Here is a 25,075-nt window from a genome sequence, read left to right as displayed (position 1 = left end):
ACTGCAGGAGCTGGGGCTGGAGAACCTTCAGGGGCTGGAGAACCTTCAGGGGCTGCAGAACCACTCCCTGCTCTGGGCTTGGGGTGATTTAGGGGACACAGGGTGTGTGACACCCCTGGCCATCCCCCTGTGCTGTGGGAGGGAGCAGCTCCCCCATGGGATAACCCTTCTCCCTAGAAAGGATGCAGGACAGGGGTGGGCTGACATAATTCACGCTCACTTTTCATAATTTCACTTCCCTGGGCTCAAACTCCTGGACTCTCCCTCCACATCTGTTGTGCACAAATTCAGATTTGTTACCCCCAGTGCAGTAAGCCAATTATGACACACTCAAGAGAGACATTGATTATTTATTCCAGAGCTGCACAAGCCTGGATGCTCGCTGGGATTCCACAAATCAAGCCATGACAACTATCCAAACCTTTTACTATTTATACATTTTAGCAAACGAAGGAATTTGTGTTGATTTGCTACAAGTCACATAGTTTTCTTATTAATTATTATTCTATCTTCTATTGGGAAATTATTCTCTCACTAGCCATGCTAATTAGTCCACGTTTTTATACATTTATAAATTTTACTATTTATACATTTTAGCAAACGAAGGAATTTGTGTTGATTTGCTACAAGTCACATAGTTTTCTTATTAATTATTATTCTATCTTCTATTGGGAAATTATTCTCTCACTAGCCATGCTAATTAGTCCACGTGCTCAGTCTTTCTCTTCTTTTGGGTTGGTGGGCTTTTTAGATCTGCCCCTGCTGGAATTACAGAGCTGATTCAGCCCAGTTGCTGAGTTGATTTTATAAGTTCCTTCCTTATCTGGAGGGTTCTGCCAAATGTCCTCATGGCCTGTAAATTCTGCATTTTATGTGCCCATTATCAATGGCACATCCTTCTTCCCAAGTTTTGTTAACCTCCCCCTGAGATAATTTAAAAATGTCAAACCCTAAACCTTAACAAGGCAATTCTACCGATATGCAAGTTGTTTTTCTAACAGCTGCACATCACTCAGAACTTGTTGGCTGCTATGTCTTTCACGGATTAAATCTCCTTTATTGTTAATTAGACTTGAAAGTACACAAAGATGAAACATCAAAGAACATCCTCTCTTAAGAAAATTTTACACAACAGTGCCACGCTCAGGACGAGAGGACATAGTTTCAAGCTGTGCCAGAGGAGCTTTAGGTTGAAGGGGAATATCTTCACAAAAATTGTGATTAGTCAATGGAACAGGCTGCCCAGGGAGGTGGTGGAGTCACTACCCCTGGAGATGTTTAAGACAGGACGTGGCACTCGGTGCCATGGTCTGCTTGCCAAGGGGGTGTTGGGGCACGGGCTGGACTCGATAATTTCGGAATCCAAAATAATTGATCCTGTGGTTCTGTCACCCATCGCGCCACTCCCAAGATGGCGGCGCAGCCCTCCCGCCACTCCCAACATGGCTGCTGGCAGCGTAGTGCGCATGCGCTGTAACCCCTGCCACCCCCGGGCCCTTCTTGAACGGCGCCACTCTCAAGATGGCGGCGGCGCTCTCTGCGCATGCTCGGTGCGCCCCGCCGCGCCCATCATGGCGGCGCGGCAGTGACGGGCCGGGCGCGGTGGGAGCGAGCGGCGGAGCGGCTCGGCGCGATGATCCCGGGCGAGGAGGTGTCGGCCCGCAGGAGGGAGATCGAGGACAAGCTCAAGCAGGTGCGCTTGGGCCTGGGACGCTGTGCGGGTGCTGCCGGGGCCTGGGGCTGAGCCCGGGCCCGCAGCCCCCCGGCGTTGCCGGGCAGACGGGGCTGGGTCTGGAGCTCCTCACCGGGCCGGGGGCGTCCCGGGACCCCTCAAGGCTCTCGGCATCCCCCTCCTGGCTTGGGAACACCCCCAGATCCCCCTTCAAGGCCTGGTTTGCAGGGTCGGGGCATCTTTGCTCCCCGCTTTGGGCCTGGGTTTCCCCTCTCGGCTCTTGGGAGGGTCCGGGGGCTCTCCCGGCAGGTGCAGCCTGTGAGGGCAGCCCTGACCGGCTGCAGCTCCCCCTCTGCTGGGGCCTTTGGGGACTCAATCCAGCCCTTGCAGGCTGCTGTTCCCCCCATCTGTGGCCTTGAATGCCCTAATACCAGCCCTCGGTGTCTGCTTTGCATCGGACACTTGAGTTCCCGGTGGATTTGGGAGGTGCCAGTGTAACACTTGTGTTGTGCTGTGGCAGCGAAATGTGTGCTCTGAGTCCTTGTGCCTCAGTGGGAAAACTGTTAATTTTATTTAGTGCTGATACTCATGGCATTGAAGGGAAACAATGGATTCATAAACCCCCTGACTCATTACAGGATGTGTCCCCACCTTGGGTTACTTGCCCGGATTTCTGTTAAGAGGTGGCAATATTAAAATGTGGCCACAGAATCAGCATCAGACCCAACATGGCTTGCAGCAGAGTTTACAAGATTGGTCAAAACCTGTGTGTACTGTTTCATGACTTACACCTTAGTGTTCAGAATTTAAGAGGTTTTTTTTTTTTTTCATCTTACTCACAGGAGGAAGAAACTCTGTCCTTTATCAAAGAGAGCCTTGAGAAGAGTGACCAGCTCACCAAGAACATGGTAGGGATGTCCTAATGTTTGGCCTGGCTTTACTTTTTCTTAGGTTTTTAGGTTTATTGGTTTTCAAGGCTGTTGTTGTGCCCATCTGAGGGATGTGGAGCCATGAACCACTTTGGTTTCAGTGACTGGGCAAAGGGAAAGCCTGAGAAATGCTTCAATACTGAGCTTCTCTCTTGCTCTGCTGAGGGCTCAGCTGAGCTGTTGGCCTCGTCTCTGCTACAGTCAGTCCTCTCTCTTGGGGAAAAGGTATTAAGAGATCTCAGAACTAGTTTGTGCAACAGCATCGTGTTGTTGCTTCATAATTCAGGTTTTGTTTGGAGTTTTATTTTGTGAGTGTTCTGTGTAAAGGTAAAAAAGTAATTACTGTGTTGTAATGGCTCATAAGCCCTCAGCTTATGTACTCTGTCCAGTCTTGGTCTCAGTGATTTAAAAAAGTCATAGAGGCACCACCAGAGACGTGTGGAAAACAAGACTATCAGAAGCACTATCATGATCCTCTTTAAAACCAAAACCTCCTTAAAAACCAAATGTCTGGTAGAAAAGAAGATTCTCACTAGACTGGTCCTTGTGCAGCTCCTGTTTGGGTCTCAGTGAGGAGCAAAGGGGCTGCTGGTTGTGCTTTTGCTGCTCTTTTAACATGGGGCACCTCCAGGCAGTTCCTGTGGATATATTTTCTGTTGGTGAATAGAATTTTGCTTGTCTTTTTTACTGTCTTGGAACATTATCTTCACTCTTTGTAAGCATTTCATGTGGGATTGGCCCATGCCTCTATGACAGGTGATCTGTTTTGTGATTGCTAATAAAAACCAGGACACAGAGGGATGGAAAACAGCTGCTGAGGAGCCATGGCAAATTAGTAGCAGAGCCCAAAACCAAAAGCTAGGCCCTGAAGATCCCTGACTTCACTGCTCTAAGTCCTGCCCTCTCCATAGGAAGGAAGTCCTCAGCTGTTGGTCTCTCTCTGGTGTGTAGGTTTCAATCCTCTCCTCCTTTGAGAGCCGTTTGATGAAGCTGGAGAACTCCATCATCCCTGTCCACAAGCAGACAGAGAACCTGCAGCGCCTGCAGGAGAACGTGGAGAAGACCCTGTCCTGCTTGGATCATGTCATCAGTTACTACCACGTGGCCAAGGACACAGAGAAGATCATCAAGGAAGGGTGAGTTGAGCAGATAAATCCTGCTGGGAGCTTCATCCTGTTGGATTTTTGAGATAGAGGTGGGGGAGCTGACTCCACACACCCTTGGGATGCTTGGTACCCTTCCCACAATCTTCCCTCATCCCCAGTCCACCCTCACTTGACATTCAGCCATTTCCACAGGCAAAGACAACTCAGACTCTGCATTGGGATCTCTTCCAGATCTTGCAGAGGTGCTCTCTTTGCAATCTCCATGAGCACTGGTGGCTTCTCTGTTTTCCTCTGCCCTTTTCCCAAAGGTTTTCCCTGCTCATTGAGGTTGTCACTGCATCCAGGATGTACCAGAGCTGTTCTGGAGCCTCCTGCTCTGGGAGGGTGTTGGATGGCTCTAGTCTGAGATGGGATGTGCAGTTCCCTCTGCCTTCCCATCAGTGCCTGTCTGGGAGAGCAAAGCAAGGCTGAGAGTTGTGTGCTGCTCCATCATCAGTACTTCTGCACTTGCTGTGTGGGTTGGGTATCCTGCTGTGGCACTGAGTGCAGGCAGAAAGGAATTCTGTGATCTCCTCCTAGCTGAAGAAAAGGGAATTGAGATTTCCCTTGTTATTTTTATCCTGAGTCTGGTTTGGTGCTTTCTTGTTGTTTTGTTTGTTTGCTTCTTGGGGCACTACTTTTTATTTCTGCTTTTATTTTTAGCCCCACGGGGAGGTTGGAGGAATACTTGAATTGCATGGACAAAATCCAGAAGGCAGTGGAGTACTTCCAGGACAACAACCCTGACAGCCCAGAGCTGAACCGTGTGGTGGGTGACCTGGAAGCTGTGGGTGATGAGAGGGGACAGCCACAGCCCTGCTGCCTGTCCCCTGCTGGGAGGGGCTGTGGCTTTGCTGCCTGGGGAAGGTGGTGTTTGGCCACAGCTGAAGGAATGATTGCTTTGGCTTCTGGGCACAATTTCTGCTCCTGGCATTTTGCTCTCTCTCTCTGTTGTGCCAGCAGGACTCTGAAAGCAGCTCTTGCACCTGTGGAGGAGGAGTAGATTGAAACTCTTCCTTCAGCTGCTTGAGCAGAATGGGTGATCTCCTTAAATCCTACTTGAACAACTCCCAAGCATTTCTTAAATTTAATTCAGTTTAAAAGTCTCTCAGATGCAGGTGTGGTTGGAGTTTGAAGCCTGCAGTACATGGCAGTGGTTAGGAAGGATGTTCTTATGCAAAAATATTCTTGAGTGACTGATTACAGAATTCCTGTTCTGCTTCTGCCCTGCTGTTTTGTGCCAGAAATCCCTCTTTGAGCGGGGCAAGGAATCCCTGGAGTCGGAGTTCCGCAGCTTGATGACACGACACACCAAGCCAGTGCCACCCATCCTGATCCTGGACCTGATCAGTGGGGATGAGGAGATGGACACACAGGAGGAGATGTCCCTGGAGCACCTCCCGGAGAGCGTCCTGCACGACATCATCCGCATCTCGGGCTGGCTGGTGGAGAACGGCAGGAACCAAGGTGGGTCTGCTGCCCCTCTGTCCCTGTGGGCAGCACTGGCAGCATGAGTGGCACCTTAGTTATTGGAAGAAGGCTCCCAATATTACCAGTTAGATTGTGCCTGGGCCAGTCTGACCCTCGCTGCTGGGCCAAAGGCAGCAACTGCGGTGTGTCACCCCAGAGATACCTTGGCTTGCTGGTGGTTGCAGCTGGGCACTGAACAAGTCCAGGCTTGTTAGGAACCCCGTTTACCTCAGGAGGAATGGCTTCAAGCGATGGTGAAGAGAAAAAGGAGAGGATTCTGCTGGAGGGTTTAATGTCCAGAGGTTTATTCCATGGTTACAGAGGTCTGAACGTGAGCAACTGCTCCAACAGAATCTCGGCTGCATGGTCTGATCACCTTTTAAGCTCAGGGACAGGGGAGGGGAGGTACAGGTGAGCCACCAACCAGGTGAGAGGGGCAGGGTCTCAGGGGAAGATGACACCCAGTCAGGCCAGTGACCTCTGGGCATAGGGGCATCCTTTGAACTTGACCAACCACACGAGGCCTTGCTGGAATGTTCAGCCTGATTGACAGGACTCACTCAGCAAGGGGGCAAGGGGGAAGGGAGAGAGGTATAGGCACACCTGGGAAAGTGACCTGGAAGGCCAAAATGGGACATTACAACACACCACAACACTTAGTGGCACCTTTCAGCTGAGTATTTCAGTCTTTCCAGCACCTGCTTTTTTTTTTTTTTTTTTTTTTTTTTTGTAGTGAGACTGAAGTGATGGGTTGTAGGTTGAACAGAATGAGCTGTGTAAACAAAGCACGAATTATGTTAATGCAAAGTCTGTCCTGTAGCAAAAATCCACAGCACTTGCACCTGTAATGCCTTGAGATGAAGCTGCAGCTATCCAGTGCTCAGGTTTTATAAATGTGCAAGACACTGGGCACTTATTCCCATCTGGGAAATATTTATGACCAGAACTCTCTGTACAGAATGTGACCAAGGGCAAGGGGGAAAGCAGCACAGACTTTCTTCAGTCTGTACATGTCTCCTTTCCTGTTCTGCAGCATCAAGAACTGCCTAGAGCTTTATAGTCCTTTTATTAACTTTTCCTTCAGGATTGAGTGACTTTGTAGACTTGTACAGGAAATGTGAACTTTCACATTCGTGCTGCTCCAAGAATCACCCCCACCTCACTGATTCACTCCTGAGGGGGGGATTACTGTGCCTACCAAGTATGATGAACATCCTTAAAAGCTTCTTAGGGATTTTTCCATGATCAAAGGCAACTCATGCATACAGAGCATATTTTATTAGTCAGTTTGCATTCTGCTTTCAAATGACAATCACCTCATTAAATTCCCGAGTGCCCTGAATCCTGAAAAGTGTGTGAAGTCTCTCATGCTGGAAACAGAGCACTTGAATTGACAATGCCTTGTACAAATATCTCCTATCAGTTCCACCACTTGGTAGTGGTGGAATTAATGTTGTGTGTGGTGGGAGGGCTGGAATGAGGATTGCAGGGGAAGGGAAAGAAGTTTTTGAAGAAAATAGGAGATGCTCTGGGAGGGAAGGATGCTAACTTGGGGTCCCACACCAATGCTTTTAAGTCCCTACAGTGGTATAAAGTGTCTGCTTTACCATATAATGTTCCCTGTGTGCTTATAATCTCATTTTTGCCTTGTCTCCTCAGATTTCATGACAGTTTACTTCCAGATCCGCTCCGTGCAGCTGGACCGCTCCATCAAGGGGCTGAAGGACCATTTCCGTAAGAACAGCTCCTCCTCAGGGGTGCCCTATTCCCCTGCCATTCAGAACAAAAGGAAGGACACCCCCACCAAAAAGCCCATCAAGAGACCAGGTGAGTCCCCCAGGAGGGGTCACTGCACTGGGTGTTAACACATCCTCAGGCCTTCTCATTGCTGAGGTATCTCTGTGTTTAAAATGTGGTTTTAGGACATTTAGGTGAGATTTTTGGAGGTAAGCACTTCTCTGCTCTGGATTCAGCATTGGAGTTACAGACTCTGTCTGTCAAGCCATCAGGTCTGTTCTCTGGGTGCTGTAAAGAGAGGCCCTGTGTATATCTCCTTAACAAAGGAGATGAGTGAAAAGACACCTGGGTGGGCTGTGAAAGGATTTGATCTAGAAGAACACAAGGTAAAATCCTGAGCCTTGGCATGTGGAATATAGCCTGTGCCACAGCAAATAGAAAGCTCATATCTGATAAAACACCTCACTTCAGTCATTAGCTGTGAATAAATTATTATTGTGCCTGAAAGCAAGAAGCCCCCAGGAGCTGAGATGGGGATTAGGTAGGTGCCTACAGAAATGAGATACAGCATTGTCTGAAGCCTTTAGAAAGGCTCTTAAAACTTTGCCCTCAGCCTGTCTCTGGAAGAGCTATGAATGTGGCTGATGGGTTATTCCTTCTCTCCTCACAATGCAGTTTTGCTGCATTTGGTGCAGCTGGTGAGTTGGTCATTCTGAAGTTCCCATCTCTGGAATGTGCCATCTGGTGGGAGCACAGCCAGGAGGAACAGCAAAAGCCAGCATAGGGATATTGATCCTCTGTGTCCCAGCACTCTGTTGCCTCTGTAACTGTGATCACATCAGAAAAGTTCATATTTCTGTAGGTTTACCTGGCCAGTACTCCCCTTCCCTTTTTTGTCCTGTGTTGTCCAAATACTCTTAAAATAGTAGGAAATGTGGGTAGGGACTGGGAATGGATGGGATGGGGAAAGGGAGGAAGAAGAAATACCCATTTTAATTGTGTTGTGTTTATTTTTATAATCCTGATGTGAATGCAGTCCTCATCCCAGGTAATGTGTCTATGTGTGTGTGTGCTGGCCCTGGTGCTCACTCTCTTCACTTCTGTGTGTGGAGAGGCTTTGCTGGGCCTCTTCTTGCTACAGCAGAGGGTGTGCCTGGGATATTTGGAGGGGGAAGGCTGTGGCATCCAGACATCACCCCTGTGGTCTTTTAAAATCAATCTGTGCCATTGCTGCTGTGCCCTGGAGCTGTCCCTGAAAGCTGATGGAATTGGTCTGTGAATTTCAGTGAATTTTCCCTGGCAGCAGAGAATCACTTGGTAAGGCTCAGAGGCACTGAAAGGTGCCAGTGAGATTCTGTAGTTGAGCCATAGGAAGCTCAGGTTGCAGATGCTTCAGATTTGGTCAACACTTCTCAGTTATCACCTGATTCTGAAAAGGTTCCTATGTTTTTATTGTTGTGAATTCAGCATGGTCAGCAAACATTTCTGAGCAGCCTGACAAGTGATTGTATCTCCCCTGTGCTCTTAGATAAAGAGTCAGGGATGAGGGAGATGCTTTGTTTTTATGGGCAGATTATTGAAAAATCCTAGGGATTTTTTAAAGAGTTTCAGATCTTGGATGCTCCATAGAGAGGAGCCCACACGTTGGAGAGCACAAGTTCCTACAAACAGGACTCCTCCAAAGTGGATGCATTTGGGCATCCAGAATTACTTGTCATGAGGAAAGCCTCAGCTGTAGATGTGCCAGAAGATTTTCATGTCTTTATGCCCAGCTCAATTGGATTTTGTGAGATGGAGCAGGTAGAGCATGGTCTGAATGCACTAGGGGAGCTGATGGTGCATGAAGGAAAGTGTCTCAAGTGATCCATTGGGTTGTTGTAATGTCAGGAAAAAATAGTGGCTCATTTGTCTCCAGTCTTCATGAAGCAGACAGAGAACCAGACTGCAGCTCTTGAAGGACAGTGGATGTTGAACCTCATACAGCAGCCATCTCTTATGACTGCTGAATTGTACTTCAGTGAAATTAAAAATGGAGAAGAAGAGTCTTTGGGCACAGATTCACTGTTTTTTCTGCAGTTCCATTAGCTTTCAAGTACAGCTCTTGAGGTGGAGGTCTCACACCACCTTCACCCTGGCACAGTGGCTCTCTGCAGAGCAACATTCTCTGGTGGTGTTTGAGTCCCCTGGGTTTAGCCTTTGTTCAATTTGGACAAAGGTTTTTTTCTGTTCTGTTACTTTATTTCAGTAAGTAAAGCCAAGTTCTGCCATTCTGGGTTTCAGAGAAGGGGATTTTCTGACAGTTCCAACAAGAGACTTGATTTCCTTGGTCCTTGAGGAAGAATATCCCAGTGCACACCCCAATGCACACTTTAACCTGTTGCAAGGGGTAAATAACAAACTAAATCTGATGTGCTATAGCTTTTTGTTTACCACAAAACAAAGCACAAGAGAAGCTAAAGGGAAGGTGAGGAGCAGGGTTAACAAGGCAGAGATGGCCCCAGAGACTGTGTTGAATTCTAGAGAACATGCTCCATATCCATGTGTTGTTTCAGAGGGTCTTCATCTCTCTGTTTCTGTTTTGTCTGTTGATGTACCCTGTGCTGTCTCCTGTTACTGCATCATGGAGGTAAAAATCTGACTGCTGGAAATGCTTCTAAAGCAGAGTTGTCTCCTTTTAAGTGACACTTGGTAGGTCAAGTTGAACTGATGATTTGTGGGCTTTTTCTGGTTTTAGTTTGGTGTTTGGAATGACAGCACTCCTTCTCAGAGAGCAGGTGTGTTCAGGTTCCCAAGTCATCCTGCTGCAAACATATGTACATAAAATAAAGTTTCTTTGTGATGCCTGTAGGCCCTGTGCTCTCTTTTGGCTTGAGAGCAGCAGGCAGCTCAGCAGCTCTGCACTTTTGGGGAGGGATGGGGCCACCTGGCCTGGCTGCCTGCAAAAGCCAGAGGGCATTGTCTGGTTTCATGCAGATTCCTGCAGTGAAGAAAAGAGGATGTGTTGCCCTGTTGCCTAATGGAAGAGAGAAACAAGAGAATGAGTTACATTTGTAAAAAATGTCTCATGGATGCTCAGACCCCACTCCATGGAGCAACTGGGCTGCAGAAGCAAAGGTTTCAGGTGTTTATTAACCTTTGGAGGCTCTTTTCAGACTACAGGGGAGCTCTTTTCCAGTTTCCTTAGTGCTCCAGTGAGGTGGCACCTACAGGCAGGTTGAGTGGCAGAGTAAAGAGCCCATTCCTGTTTCCCAGCCTGATCACTGCCTGGCTTGAATGTGATGTTTTCATTAGTAGCTGAAACACAGTTCCATTTGGTTAAGGAGCTGCTTAATAGAGAAAAACAATCCTGGAACAAAAACATTTGGCTTCCACCAGAATCCATTAAAGCCTAATTATGATGCCAAGTCAGAGGGATCCAGCAGCACTGAAGTGATGCCCCTGGACACTGAACACTCAGTGTGTGTCAGTAAACACAGGTAATTGTGCTTATGTAAATAAAATGCAGCATAATCAGCTCCTGAAATTGAGAAAAAGAGGGAAAAAAATGAAAAAGAGAATAAACCATCAAGGGTAGGCTGTGAAAGCATCCACTGCATACCTGTGGAGTGAGAGCCTGCTCACAGCAGCAGCAGTTGTACTGTCTGCTTGGTTTTCACACCAATTCACCCTCTATTTTTATTCCTTTGTATTTTCCCTCTCCCCCTAAATGCTTGAAAATGGGAAAGGTGGAAGAGCAGTGCCTGAATTGAGCTCTCTGCAGCTGCTGGGCCGTGGGAGCAGCAGTAAGGAAGGGCCCTCCTTGCTCAGAGGAGCTTGCTGGTGTGCCCAAGCTCTTGAGGTTTGTGGAAGTAGCTAAGAATAAAGTGGAGATGCAGGGTGTGAAAAGCATCAGGAAGCTTGGAAGAAGAGGCATAGCCCTCATTTGATCATGTGGCAGAAACTTGGGAGCCAAATGCATCAGCCAGCAAGGGTGTGAGACTTCCCATTTTTCCATTTCCCAGGTGTGGGTCAGGAGGGGAGAAGTTTCCTGCTAGAAGAAAGTGTTTCATGGATATGATTTTTTCTTTTTTTACAAAATGATTGAGAACACTCTGAGGTGGTAGAAAGACAATATTACCAGTGAAATATTACATTTTGGGAACCATGTTCTGTCATTTAGTAAGTGCACCAGGTTAAGGCAGTTTGGTAATTCAAGGGGAGCTTCTCTCTCCTGTTCTCCCCCACTGTCTGGGGGACCTGAAGTCTCCTTTCCCTTGCCATAAATCCCTTTATGGGATGGAGCTGTCCTGCACCCTGGAATGTTGTTCCAGGGGTGTGCAGCAGTGTGTACCTGGGCTCCCTTCAGCATTTGGGCAGCCAGCACTCATTTCCAGGCTGCACTGGGGCTCACAGTTAGTGGTGGAAGTAGAGATCTTCTGCATGTTTGAAGTATTTATTACTTTATAGCAGAAGAACAATTCTTAATTTTGGCAGCAGCAGCATTTTTATGTTTTTTGGCTTCTTCATTTACTCAGCTCAGTTCTGTTTCATTTGGGTCTCCTATAGAAACCCCTTCCACCTTCCCAAAACTTCCAGTTCCCTGTTGTGCAGGCAACAGCAAAGGTCTGCTCTGGGAGGGTGTCAGTGTGCTTGTGATAATTGTAGCTTGTTGCATGACAACTAACCTTTTAATGTGGAAACACTGCCTAGGCTTCAGTTGTCTCATTAATGCTTTGTTTTGTGCTTTCCAGCTGTATATCCAGCACTGCCTTTTGTTCAGTTCTGTCTGGTTTTTGTTTGTTTCAAGTATAAATCTTTTAACCCAGTGTTATTTTTTTTTCCATGGTTTTAATTGATTTGCAGTTCTTTAGAGGAGAAGTGTCTTGGGGATTAGGGTGGCCTAGTGCAAGTTACACATGGGTGGGCAGCATCCATTATTCTGGGATTCCTGTGATGGGAATTGCTGCTTCAAAAAAAAAAAGCCCAGAGGTTGTCACCCTTTTCCTGCTTCCTGTACCATTCCTTGTCTTGGCTCTGGGGCTCCTGATGGCTCTTTATTGATTATGCTCAGAAAATACCCTTCAAAAAGGCACCTTGTACTAAGTGACTGCAGTTGTGGCTCTGAGGAGCAGGCATCATGTTGCCAGACAGGAATTGTCCATATGCAGAGCCCTGCTTCCACAGCTGAGGAAAAGCAGGAAACCTTCTGTCTGCAGAGCACCAACTTCAATAAACCCTTTACACAGAAGGGAGCTTCATGCCTTCCCTTCTCTGGTTGTGTTTATCACCCAGCCATACTGTGCTGTGTCTCCAAACTGATTCTGGATCCCTGGCTGGAATTTATGCCCCCAGCCTCAAAGCAGGGAAGCATTCTGGAAATGCCACTGTATCTGCACAATTGGACATGAGTTTGGGGTTCACATTCCTGTGCTGAGCATCCTCATTGCTGCCCAGCATCCTCTTGCTGGGCCCAGGTGACTTGCTGGTGGAGGGCTGGTGTTCTGGGTTTGTTTTCTTTCACTCATTTTCTAGGTCTTCTTGTCTCTTCTCTCTGGTTCTGGTGACAGGCACGATCCGTAAGGCTCAGAACCTTCTGAAACAGTACTCTCAGCATGGTCTAGATGGGAAAAAGGGGGCCTCTAACCTCATTCCTGTGGAAGGTAATCACAGCTCCAGCTACTTCACCCTTGACTTTCTCTGTGTATCAGCCTTGCTTTCCTAGGTGGGGCTTCCATTAGTTCAGTGCTTGGTGGACAGCATTGGATTGGGGAACCAAAGAGATGCTGGAACCAAAGAGATGCTGGAACCAAATTATTTTTGTTTTATTTGTTCAGAATTTACTATCTGAATTTCAAATTCTCCATAAGCATGAGAAGAGCTGGAGAGGAATGTTACCTTAACATTGACCCATCACAGCCACCTGGGTAATGGAAGCTCTGCTAACATCTGCTTGTGGTGTTCCTGTTCTCTTTTCTTTTTGCCTGGACTTTGAAATGTTCAGTTTCCTCGTGACCCTTCCAAACCTGGTGCTGAAGTGTTGGACCACAGGTAGCTCAGTGCATTGTGCCTGTATATCTTTTCTGTGCAGACCTGCCTGAATGGGTGACTTCTGTTTTCTGACCTCCTCTGCTCCTAGAGGTGGTGCTAGATAAGGGAGAAGATGCTTCAAAGCATCTCTAAGACATTCCTGCCTCCTGCTATGATTCCATCCTAAGCAGGTCTCCTCAGCACCTGTGCTGTAGCCTGCTAAACCCCAGATGGTGACTAACATCACTCACATGGGGGAAAATCCTCATGCTGAGCAGGAGAGGGCCTTTGAGTTTGGATTTTTAATGGTTGTGGCTAAGAACTGGACTCTGATGCCTGCAATCCCATTCAGAAGACACGGCAGGAGGTTCAAGGGACTCTTGTGGTCCAAGAAACAAATCACACTTCTCATCAGGTTTCAAAGGGTTGCTACTGCTATATAGCCCAACAAAAGGATTTGGTCAGGAAGCATTCCTGGGACTGTAGGGAAATAAATGTCCACCAGATCAAATAAGCCAGGCTTGAAGCAGCTTCCAGGCAGAGTGAGCATCCTTGCTGTGACCACCCTGGATAAATTGTGCCTTCTGTTTGTGCCGGCTGCCACCTCCTAGGCCATGAGCATGACTTACGCGTTAAGCACCTGTGCGATGCCCTGGGCGACAAGCACGGGCCACCTGTGGGTAAGTACTGGGGTGGCACTGGGAGCCAGCTGTCCCCTGCTCCCCTGTGCTGTGTGTTCCACTGTCATGGTGCAGCCAGGGCTGCTCCTGAAGCATGAGCCTCCTGTGGCTAAGAAGCTCTGGCTCTTCTCAGTAGAATTCACTGCTACTAATCACACCCCCTCCCAAGCCCTCAGACAAGGAGCCCAACTTGGTCCAAGCAAAGGTCACCATGCTGAGGGACATTTTCCTGTAGGTGGCAAAGGGAGCAGTGCCCACATGCTGCAGTGCACCACTGCACAGCAGGCAGTCTGTGTCTCCTCTGCTGTCCAAAATTTCTGAAATATCAACCTGAGGGACCTGTCAGCATGGGGAAGAATTGGTCCTTTTTCCAGCAGAAGTCTCTGGGAGGAGAGAAGCAGCAGCCTATAGCTTAGAGAAGGCCTCTCTGTGTCACCTTGCTGTCTTGCAGGATGGGGTCTGTCTGTGTCTGTCCTGCAGACACATCCAGCAGTGGCTGGCACGAGTTGGTGCTGGCCTTTGTATCACTTCTCATGCCTACCACGTAGGATCTTTGATGGATCTTTGAGATATTCATATTCTAGGACTAAGATATTTGCATTTGTATGCAGCATTGTGTGGCAGATAACTCACCTAGCTGTGCTGATACTCCTGCTTCATAAGATGTAAATGTTCATCAGCCTGGTTTCATATCTTGTTTCTGCAAGCAGGAAGAAGCTGCCTTCCAGGACAGCCTTTATTTCCCAGAAATGTTGATGCCAAATGGCACTTCTTCATCTGCATGACGGATGGAGATAAGGAATTCTAAAAATACAAGCAGAGATGTTGAATAATTCACCTCAGACCTTCCTGAGTTTAGTACTCTGTGTTCAAGCCCTTGATTAAATTTAGTCTGCATCCCAGAAGAGCTCCAGACTTCACTCCTGTCACGAGGCTGGAAAGAGGTGGTGCCCTGATGTGCGTTTCCTGAGCTGCAGCTGGCTTTTCCTGCCTGCTGCAGGCTACTCAGAGATTCCCACACACAAACCCAGGGCAGGAGTGGTGAGAAGATGACTCTTGTTCTCACACACAATGGATACAAAGCCAGCTTTCCCAGAAGAGCCTCGTGCTCCTTGTGTAAACCAAAGGCATCTTGCCCTTGCAGGGAGGGACGACGTCTTCGACATCGAGATCGACGCGTACATCCACTGCGTCAGTGCCTTCGTCAAACTGGCCCAGAGCGAATACCAGCTCCTGACAGAAATTGTCCCAGAGCACCACCAGAAGAAGACCTTTGATTCTCTCATCCAGGTCAGTTGAGGCTCTGTTGAGGGAGCCAGGGCCTGCAGAGAGGCTGGAGAACATGTGCTCACTGGTACCCCAGATGATGCATCAGGAATGGGTGTCCTGCACTGAGCCCTTTGTGCTGCCTGGGTACAAATCCTGTTCCTTCCTCATGAGTCTCTGGCTTTGTTGCAGGAGTCATTGGATAATCTGATCATGGAGGGTGATAACATTGTCTCAGCTGCCCGGAAAGCCATCATCAGACATGACTACTCAGCTGTGCTCACAATCTTCCCCATCCTGAAGCATCTCAAGCAGATGAAGCCAGAATTTGACCAGGTTTTGCAGGTAAATGTGATTTGATTGGAGAGGGTCCTGTGGCTTGTGTTATCTGGACTGTCACAGTGGCTTTGAGCAAAGCCATGCTGCTTCTGTCCCCCTGTATGGACTGCAGTTACACAAATGCACCTTGCTCCTTTCTGAGCTGGTGAAGCAGCAACTCAGCATCTCTCAGCAGCAGCTCTTTTCAGTTCAAGTCCTGACCCTGATGGACCACCACAATATCTTCTCTTTCTGCTTGCAAAATGTGGGATTTCATGTGTTGTTGATGATGCTGTAAATATTCTTCTGGCATATGGGGAGATGAGAATGAGGTGCTGGGGTGGGAGGTGAGGTAGGGTAGATGCTGGGTGGAAGTTCAGATATTATTTGTTTTCCTTTTCTGATCTGTTGTGAATTTATTCCAGGGAACTGCAGCGGGCACTAAGAACAAACTGCCAGGGCTGATCACTTCCATGGAGACCACTGGTGCAAAGGCACTGGAAGAGTTTGCAGACAACATTAAGGTAGGATTCTCCTCAGTGGTCTCTGATCAGGCTTGGAAGAGGGTTTTTTGGAGCAAAACCCCTAGTTTAGCTTTCAGCTTTCCATGATACCAGGTAATTTCTGACTGAAGCAGGAACTTGCTGGAATGCTTGGGACAGTCAAATACCAAATGCTTGGTGCTGGTTTCAAACACAGAAGGCCTTTGCCTAAGATCCTTAGCAGGGATCCTACAAATAATTTGATACGAGCATCCAGGCCTCTGCAGATACCAAGTCTCTCTCAGAATTAATCCTATTTAAACAGAAAGGAAAATTGCTGCCTTGAAACATTTTGGAGGACTCATGGTAAGCTGTTCCTGTGTAAGATGGGCTTGGTGAGTGGTAGGTGAGCTGAAGGTGTGATGGTCACATGCTGAACAGAGCCCTGAGGTTCTGAGCTGCTGGCAGCTCTGGTTTCTGAGCACCAGGAGATGGCACTGCAGGAGCTGGGCCTGAGGGTGTTGGGAGTGGCTGCATGAAGGAGCCTTCAGCTCACTGGTAGCAGCAGTTGTATTGTAGGTGTCTCCCCTTCCATGCTCACCTTATGTCTCTCTGTTCCCTTTTTAGAATGATCCAGACAAGGAGTACAACATGCCAAAAGATGGAACAGTTCATGAACTCACCAGCAATGTACGTGGTGATGGTTTGAACTATGCTTTGTGGAAAACAGCTTCTGAAGGAAATTTTAAAAGAGCAGTAGGGAGGCTTCCTAAATTAAGGTGTCTTGGCATTAACAATTATACAATTTTCATGGCAGGATGAGCTGGTGACCCTTGCTCAGCCATGGTGGGACTGTGTGGGGAAAACTAAGCAGTTCAGAGGAGTGTAGTGATTTGTTCTTGAATGCTTCTGAGTGTGGGGGGACAAGTGGTTCTTTATGATCTTTAATAGCAGAGCACAGGAGATGTAATGTTGGTTGCTCTTAAATTCCCTCCTTTGCCTCCAGGCCATCCTTTTCCTACAACAATTACTGGATTTCCAGGAGACAGCGGGTGCCATGCTGGCATCACAAGGTACACACATGCATGGGGCTTGCTTGGGCATGCACTTCCTTCCTCAGATTCCCTGGACATCTTCCCTGAAGTGACCAAACCTCATCATGCACTGTGAGCTTGTTCTCCTCCTGTCCTTCCCCCTGTGATTTGTCTTGTCCTCTGCTCTGCCTTGACCACACAGTTGATTGTCTGGAGAACTCCAAGGGATGCAGAGTTCCTGGCAGGTACAATGGGGAGGGTGTTTGCTGCTGGTGTGCTCTGAGAGGGGATGCCTGGATCTTTTAGCTCCAAGTCTGGCCCTGGCCTGGTGCTGTGTGACTGTGCTGGAGTGAGGGTGGCTGCTCCAGCTGGACTCTCTGTGTGAGCAGCACCATCCTCTGCTCAGAGTACAACAGCAGCAGCAAGAATCTCCTCAGCCTTGAGACATGGGCAGTCTGGAGCCATTAGTGCATCCTGTCAGAGAGACAAGTTTGAGTTCTGCTCTCCAGGCTGCTGAAGAGACCCACTGGAAATCAATGCACAGATCAGAAGCTGAGAGTTGCTCATGTAGCAGGGTGGTGCTGCTTATCAGCTGGAGTGGGATTTTTGGTTCTGAGCAGAGCAGCAACTCCAGGCTCTCCAGTGAGCTCTTGGCAGAGCTTGTGCTTTCAAGGAGGTTGGAATAGAGCAGACTGGAGATTCAGGGGCACAGGGCCCTGAGGAGGCACAGACTGGAGAGGGTTAAAGAGCCCATTAGAAGCAGGGGTAGGAGGAAGCTCAGAGCTGCCTCCAGACTGTTACTTGCAAAGTTCTATTTGGAAATTTTTGCTAATTCTAAATCAACTCAAACGAGGATGTCTCTGCTTTTGCCCCATTTCTTTTAGCACTGCCTTGTGCCTTTTCCACTTGCAGACTCACTCTGCTCAGGCCCTTCTGGGCTTTGGCTCTCTCTCCTTGGCCAAAGAATTGGTCTGAAATTTTTTCTTGCAACAACCAACTGTTTCCCATGTCCCCTGAATGGTGATGTCAGCACTGTTTGGAAGTCTTGACATGTTGTCTTGCAGTGAGATCTCTCTGAGCTGATTGAAAAGTCAGGATAGATTTGAGGTAGCTTTGCCTTCAAAGTGGGTTTGGACTGGTTTGGAATGAGGTGTTGTGTTAAATACAACCAATGACAATGCAAACAATGTCTCCAGCAGGGGAAGGAGGTTGGACTCTGCCTTTCCTCTGTGATCTCCATTCCATTTGTGGCCTTAGAGGGACTCCTGCCTGCTCTCCTGTGCCCCTGCCTGTGGCTGCTCTGTGTTAATATCTGCTTTGTTCTCAAAGGAATGGTGGTCTCTAACCTGTCTTTTTGCACTTTTGCATTTCTTTTTCTCTCTCATCCCTCCCCTTTTTTCTCTGCTCTGCCTAATCTCTGTAGTTCTTGGGGACACATACAATATTCCTTTAGATCCCAGAGGTAAGCAAAGCTACCCACACCTACCTGTTCACATTGCCTCGGGCTCTGGTGATGTGTGTTAATTCTTTATCCTCCAGCAGTTGTAAATAAATTAACACATAATTAAAAAGGGGGAAAAGGGGAGGGTAAATAATCCTTCCCAGGAGAGAATAGGGAGGGCTTGTCAGCAGCAGACAATGAGGAATGCCACAGGAGCTGAAACAGGCTCAAGACACTGTGATGGCACTGGCTCTCTTTGGCACAGGTGGCAGATTGGCCCAGCTGGTGCCATGCTTTATCCCACGTGCACTCAGCTCCTTATTGTGCAGCTCCCAGCAACAGGAGCTCGAGCCCTTTCCCAGGGGTGCTGCTGAACCCAGACCACCCGAGCTGGCTCTGGCTGCCAGACTCCCTGGAGGGGGCAGGGGGAGGTGGCCACCCCACGTGTCCTGTGGGCCCCATGCCCACAAGCCCTCGAGGGCAGAAAGGCATCTCCAGACAGGAGCATGTGCCAGCCTGGAGTCTCTGCTGCCTGCAGGGGCAGCCTCCCGTGCTGGCACAGTCCCTGTCAGCAACCATGGGGATGGCTGAAGCTTTCCAGAGCCCTTCTGCTTGTTTCAATTACTGCTGTGTGCTTGCTGTTAACAGCTCCAGCTCATTGTTCTCTGATTGCCAGTTTCTAGTGCTTACCAACACTTTTCAGGCTGGGGGAATGGATGGGGAGGAGGAGTTTTATGAGTCTTTCAGATCAAAAGGATGTTCCCTGAGCACCTGGAAGGAAAGGAGATATTTCTGCCAGGGTGCTCTGTATTTGATGCAGACACAAGGACTGAGAGCTTGCCCCCTCAGCCTGGATGAGCTGCTGACAGTGGGCTCTGGAGCAGGAGCTGTTTCACTGTCAGTGGGAGCTGATTCCTTAGCAGCAGGGATGAGGAATGGGGGCAGGCTGACCACACACCCCCCCTCTCCCCAGGGCATGTTAACTGGCCTAAGACTTTCCTTTCAGAGACCAGCTCCTCAGCCAGCAGCTACAGCTCAGAGTTCAGCAGGAGGCTGCTGAGCACCTACATCTGTGAGTACCCTGCACACCTTGGATGCCTCAGGATTTTAGCTTTTGTATTTTTCATATATTTGTAATCCTGCAATTCTTTAGTGTGTAACTCTAAACTCCATATAGAGTGTTAGCTACTGCTTTCCCTGTTTGGTCAGACAGAACAATTCCTCTCTAGGCCTGGCAGTCAAGGACACCTCAGTGTCTCAGGCCCCAGGAGATGTAAACAAAAGTGAATTGGGGGGGGGGGGGGGCAAACTTGGGGTAAATGACTTCATTACCTAAAGCTGTTATTGGAAAATGAACCCCCAATGTGCAAATAGACCAAGCTTATAAAAGTATGAACACCCATGACCCTGTCCATTTTTGGGTGTAGCCCCAGGGAAGGGGCTGAAATGTACCTGAAGGCCCTTCAATAAATAGAACTGCTTTTTACTCTTTTAATTTTGTTGAGCCTCTGTTTTTAGGTAGCCCCTACAAGGCATCAGCTTCCTGCACGTGCCCCATGGAAATGCCTTCACTGGGCTCCTTCCTGGGTGAAGAGCACAGGCTGTGTCTCTTCTCCATGGCATCTTTCCATGTGATTTGAGCTGGAGTCTGATGGGAGGGATGAAAAAAGGGTCAGACTGGGAGTTGGGCTGTTCAGTAGGACAGGACAGAGCACAGTGCAGCAGCTCACTGTGCTACAGAGCTCTTCCCTTAAACCATTGTCACCTTCAGCCCCATGAAGGCTCCCAGCTGCCAAAGGGAGAGTGACATCAGTGACATTAAGAAAGTGACATCAGTGTTTTCTCTTTCTGTTACAATGGAGAGCAGGTCCTTCAGCTTCTGAGACCTGAGCTTGCATTGTAGCAGCTTCTGGGGGTTCCTCTGAACCCAAAGTGCCCCTCCATTGTCGAGGCATGGAAGGCAGCAGAAAATCTGTGTAAGGACTGTTAAGTACATGTGATTGTAGCCTTTGTGCAGGCAGTCAGGCATGTGCTGTTCACTGTGCTGTGGGCCCACAGCTTGGTTTGCTTTGTCAATAATAAGTTGTTTCAGTGCAAAACTTCTTGTTCTGTGTTTTTCCCTCTTTAAGGCAAAGTTCTGGGCAACCTGCAGCTTAACCTGCTTAGCAAATCCAAGGTTTATGAAGACCCAGCTTTGAGTGCCATTTTTCTGCATAACAACTACAATTACATTCTGAAATCTCTGGAGAAGTAAGTGTGTGTCCTGAGTGAATGTCCCTCAAGTCCAAGGCTGATTGGATGGTTTTGGAGCTCTGCATTGAGAGCATTTACTTGCCAGCCTCATATCTGCTTTTACTTCTGTCCTTGAAACTGCCTCTTTGAAGGTTTTGCAGTATTATAAACATCACATTACCTGAGAGTGGAAGATAAAAGCATTAGGTTTTAGAGAATCCTTTGATCTTGGGAGGATTGAGTATGTGGCTGTGGAAAGTAACTCAGAGTTGCTTCTGTCTCCCAGTTTGCACATTTCAAGGAACATTTTATTGTGAAGGGCTGAAAGGAACTTGTTGATGGGGGCTGAAATGCTGCCATCCTGAGAGCAGCCTGGAGAGCAGCTGGCTCAGGTGCTTCCTCAGGTTTCCTGCTCTTCCAGGTCTGAGCTGATCCAGCTGGTGGCAGTGACACAGAAAACAGCTGAGAGGTCCTACAGGGAGCTCATTGAGCAGCAGATCCAGACCTACCAGCGCAGGTCAGTGACATCCTCTGCCTCTGCCTTGCTTCTGGCACTCTGGGAGCTGCTGGAGCAGTGGGAGAGCCTCACCTAAACCAGAAACTTGGCTAAAACCAAAGCAGAGTATGTTTGGTTTCCAAGCAATTAATCCATCCTGGGAAGGGGTCACTGTGGGAAGGTTTGGGGTGTGCATTGTCTGAGTTGGAAGGGGTCACTGTGGGAAGTTTTGGGGTTTGTGTTATCTGAGTTAGAAGGGGTCACTGTGGGACGTTTTGGGGTGTGCATTGTCTGAGTTGGAAGGGGTCACTGTGGGAAGTTTTGGGGTGTGCATTGTCTGAGTTGGCCTTTGGGTCACAGGTGAAGACAGAGGTGCTCTGGTAGAGCTGTGAGTAACTCTCTGCTTCTCTCCCATCTCATTGCACGTGCAGCTGGTTGAAGGTGACAGATTACATCTCTGAGAGAAACCTGCCTGTCTTTCAACCAGGAGTGAAGGTGAGAGGACAGGCAAGGATGGGCTTGACACAACAGAAGTTTTCAGAAACACCATCTCCTTTGTCATAAAAAAGTCTCAGAAACCTCCTTTATATCTCATGCCAGTATCACTCTACAGAGTGACCACTGTGGCTGGCACAAGTGGACAGCAGCCGTGCCTTCTGATCTGCCCTGCCCTAGATTCATCAAGTCTTTTAATCTCTGCCTCCATTCTTACATCTCCACCTGAGCAGATGCCTCTATTTTAGATTTTCAGAACCTGAGACCTTCCCTTGGAAAGGGTTGGAAGCATGAAGAAGTCCATTTCATGTCTGTTCTGGCTAAAAATTATCCTTGTTAACCCTGCTTCAGCTGGGTAGTGTGTGCTGCTCTCTGCACCTCTCTCCTGACTGCTCTAGGAGAGGGAATCCAAACCAAGTACTGGGGATTGCTTAGGTTGGATGGGGAGCTGTGGGCAAACATTGGTGTTGGATATTTATTTCTGGAGGTGAAATCAGATCCTTTTCCTCCTTGTTGCAGCTCAAGGACAAGGAGAGGCAGATGATAAAGGAGCGCTTCAAGGTAAGGAGGTGTTGGGTGGTGTCAGAACATCCCTGCTTGATTGGGACCCAGATCTGCCTGAGGAGGAGACCTCTGGTGATCCCCAGGGGAGGGAAGGAGCATCTGAGTGCAGATGGGATGCTCACTGAGTTTGTCTTTGGACAGGGTTTTAATGATGGGCTGGAGGAGCTGTGTAAGATCCAGAAGGCCTGGGCCATCCCAGACATGGAGCAGCGGGACAAAATCCGCCGGGCACAGAAAACCATTGTGAAAGAGACCTATGGTGCCTTTTTGAGCAGGTGAGACCTCCTGCAGCACTGTCCTCTCCCCTTTGGGTCTACTGAGGTCTTTGGGGCCTTGCATAGCCTGAGCAAGCCACATTTCTGTTGTCCTATCTGAGCTTCTCTGCTTTGCACACTCAGATTTCCCCAAGCTGACCTTGAGTATTTGCAGACATCTGCTGTCAGCCTGATCCTTGGTCAGTGAGCACAAAGCCCTGAGCCAGCCTGGGCTGTTCATGTAAAACTTGTGAGGCCAGCTGTAACCAGGTCATTGCTCTGCACAGGATACTCTGTCACTCGAGTGGGGTGTGCTGCAGCTGATTGGTGACAGAGGAGGGACCAGTGGGTCTCTTTGCTGTGTTCCAGTTGTTTGTCCCCTGTTTTCTTTTGTAGATTTGGCAACGTGCCCTTCACCAAGAACCCTGAGAAATACATCAAATACCAGGTTGACCAGGTGGGGGAGATGATTGAGAAGCTGTTTGACACGTCAGCATAAATTTCCAGCTGTTGTGAACTCTCCAGCTGCCAAGTACAAGCCAGTGCTCTCTCAAAAACCCTTGGGACTCCCTTCTCTTCTCCCCTGCCCCATTGTGGTGGGCAGGGTGTTATACTTGTATTTATCAGATTTATAAACCTGTGGAAACACTAACTCCTGGCTGTCTTTGCTCTGGATCCATGGGATAAGGCAAAGTCTGCCCTGTGGGCTCCTACCTTGGCACATCCACCTCACCTGGGTTTGTGTTAATGCCTTGATGTGCAGCAGACATGGGGAGTGTGTTTAAAAACAAAAAGAAAGAAAAATACACTACCAAAAAAAAAAAACCTGTATGGGTAGAGCCCTTTTGTTAGGTGCAGGAAGCTGTGAGCTCCAAATGGTGCCACCTGGTTCCCTGATGGGTTTTGGGAATCTCAGTTCTGTAGGATCCCAAATTATTTTCACATTGTTAATCTCAGCTGTTACTTAGTTCAGTCATGGGGCTCAGTGATGAATCTGGGGTTAGGGGATGCTGGCAGGGCTGCAGTTCAGTCATTTACAGGGATGTTTTACCCCAAAAGCAGACCTGTATCAGTGTTCCACGTGAGGCAGTGGCAGTGGGGTGATGGCAGGGCCTGCAGCTGTGACAGCAGTGGAAGCAGAGGGAGCTCCATGGTGCCCTGGCTGGGTGCTGCTCCTTACTGACCTGAGGCAGAGCAGGTGTTCCCACAGTGATTTCCACTCAGCACCTTCCTCCCATCCCTGTTCTCCTTTGTCTCCTGTGTTCCCAAATCCAAGTCATCTCCTCCCTGCAAGCAGCTGAGCCCATTCCCTTTGTTTAACTGTGGGGATCACGTGCAGAGCAGGTGCTGCTCTCCCACCCTGGGGCATTCCTGGCAGGCTGTGGGAGGGCAGCTGCACTCTGACACTGCACCAAGGCTCTTCAGGGCATTGGGGCACCTGTGCTGTACCTGTGCTCTCTGGCCAGGCATTCCCTGCTCCCCTCTCCCTCTCCTGCTGCCTGCTCCATTGTTTGTCTGTAACAATTGAAAGCCAGGGTTTCCATAGAGTCAGGAGCACTCACAATAGCTGCTGCTTTGCAGCTTGGAGCAAATCCATTATTCACCTGAGCAGTGTTTAGAGCAGAGTGTGCTGGGGTCTGATCAGCCCAGCAGTGGAGGAGCTGTTGGCTGTTAGAGCCTGGGTGAGAGCACAGGTTGTGCTGTGGCAGACCCAGCTGCCTGCCTCCTCAGACAGATGTTTTTCAGGTAGCTCCTGCCCTTCCTGAACCCCTGGCCTCCTCTTCCTCAGCCTGGTGTAGCAAATGCCTGAAAGCAGCAGTTGTGACAGGCTCATCCAGCCCAGAGCTGGACACAGTGTGAGTTCAAGTGCTGACCAGCACCTGACTGTTTTTGTCTGTCTGACCATGCAGGCTCACAGTGCCAACACAAGAGCTCTCCCTGCAGAAACCTTCCTCCTGCTGTCACATCCCAGTGTCTGTGCAAAGCTGAGATCCTGCACTTGCTGTTTTTAACCCAGAGCCTCTGGAGGCTGGCAGGCGCCGGGCAGGGGTTTTATACACAAGCAAAGCTCTGCTGACTTGTGTTTCATGCAGTGTTGAGTCTGCTGGATACACACCCTGACATTCACCAGAAGGAGCTGGATTCCATCTTTCTGGCTCTGTTTCTGACACTGCAGCAGCCTGATATGAATTTCTTTCTTGAGGAGAGTGCGTGGAATTCATGCTGAGCTGTAAAACATGTTTTATTGCAGCTGTTCCCAGGGTGAGTCGATTCACCTGGAACAGTCACAGGGAAAGCCAGGAGAGGGGAGGGGGAGCTTTGCCTGCAGCTTTCCTGAGCACCTGAGCTTTAGTGTGCAGGAGCTGAAATCCTTCCTGAGCTGATGCTTTTGTGCCAACCAGAGCTCAGAGAAAAGGTGTGAGATTGTCCAAGGGTCTGGGATAGGGCCACATCCTGTTCTCCAGAGGCTCTGGGAATGCCTCTGCATGGCCCCCACCAAAAGAGGCCTTTCTGGGCTTTGCTGTCAGCCTGTTGCCCCAGGAGATCTGTACCAGACCAGGGCTGGGGGGCAGATGCAGCCACAGATGGATGTAAAACATCCTGGTCCCTCCATCAGCAGCACCAGTGGCTGACTGCATTGTTTCCACCCCAGGGATGTCCTGGCTGATCTGGAGGAGGGAATGGGGGTAGGAGGCTGCTGGGGGCTGATATGTGCAGTAAGGAGGAGCTGGAAGTGATGATTCCCTGGGGGAACAGGTAAATTCTGCTGCTCCCGGGTAGGAATCCAGACCCTCATTTCCCTGAGTTAAAGGCAAACCTGAGCCACCTGCTCCCTAAATCCAGCCTGGCTGTA

At 48.8% G+C, this 25,075-nt stretch overlaps 1 protein-coding gene across 8 annotated transcripts; it reads left to right on the top strand.

The window, feature by feature from the left end:
• The first annotated feature begins 1,568 nt into the window (after window positions 1–1,568).
• On the top strand, window positions 1,569–22,873 carry EXOC7 (exocyst complex component 7). Of its 8 annotated transcripts, XM_063176038.1 has the most exons (22): window positions 1,569–1,693; window positions 2,515–2,580; window positions 3,553–3,737; window positions 4,410–4,515; window positions 4,991–5,213; window positions 6,876–7,043; window positions 7,990–8,001; window positions 12,500–12,592; window positions 13,571–13,639; window positions 14,784–14,929; window positions 15,098–15,250; window positions 15,649–15,747; window positions 16,333–16,395; window positions 16,712–16,778; window positions 18,163–18,201; window positions 19,187–19,252; window positions 20,310–20,430; window positions 20,834–20,929; window positions 21,340–21,403; window positions 21,923–21,964; window positions 22,109–22,242; window positions 22,618–22,873. In XM_063176038.1, the coding sequence occupies exons 1-22, from the start codon at window positions 1,634–1,636 to the stop codon at window positions 22,718–22,720; spliced, it is 2,175 nt and encodes a 724-aa protein (XP_063032108.1). In that variant the 5' UTR covers window positions 1,569–1,633; the 3' UTR covers window positions 22,721–22,873. The 8 variants fall into 8 exon arrangements, with proteins under 8 accessions (XP_063032108.1, XP_063032110.1, XP_063032102.1 ...); XM_063176040.1 differs by lacking the exon at window positions 7,990–8,001; XM_063176032.1 differs by lacking the exon at window positions 13,571–13,639.
• The last annotated feature ends 2,202 nt before the right edge of the window (window positions 22,874–25,075 follow it).

Source organism: Melospiza melodia, chromosome 24, assembly GCF_035770615.1.
Source record: "Melospiza melodia melodia isolate bMelMel2 chromosome 24, bMelMel2.pri, whole genome shotgun sequence".
In the NCBI taxonomy this organism is placed as follows: Eukaryota; Metazoa; Chordata; class Aves; order Passeriformes; family Passerellidae; genus Melospiza; species Melospiza melodia.
This window is presented reverse-complemented; position numbering and strand designations above follow the sequence as displayed.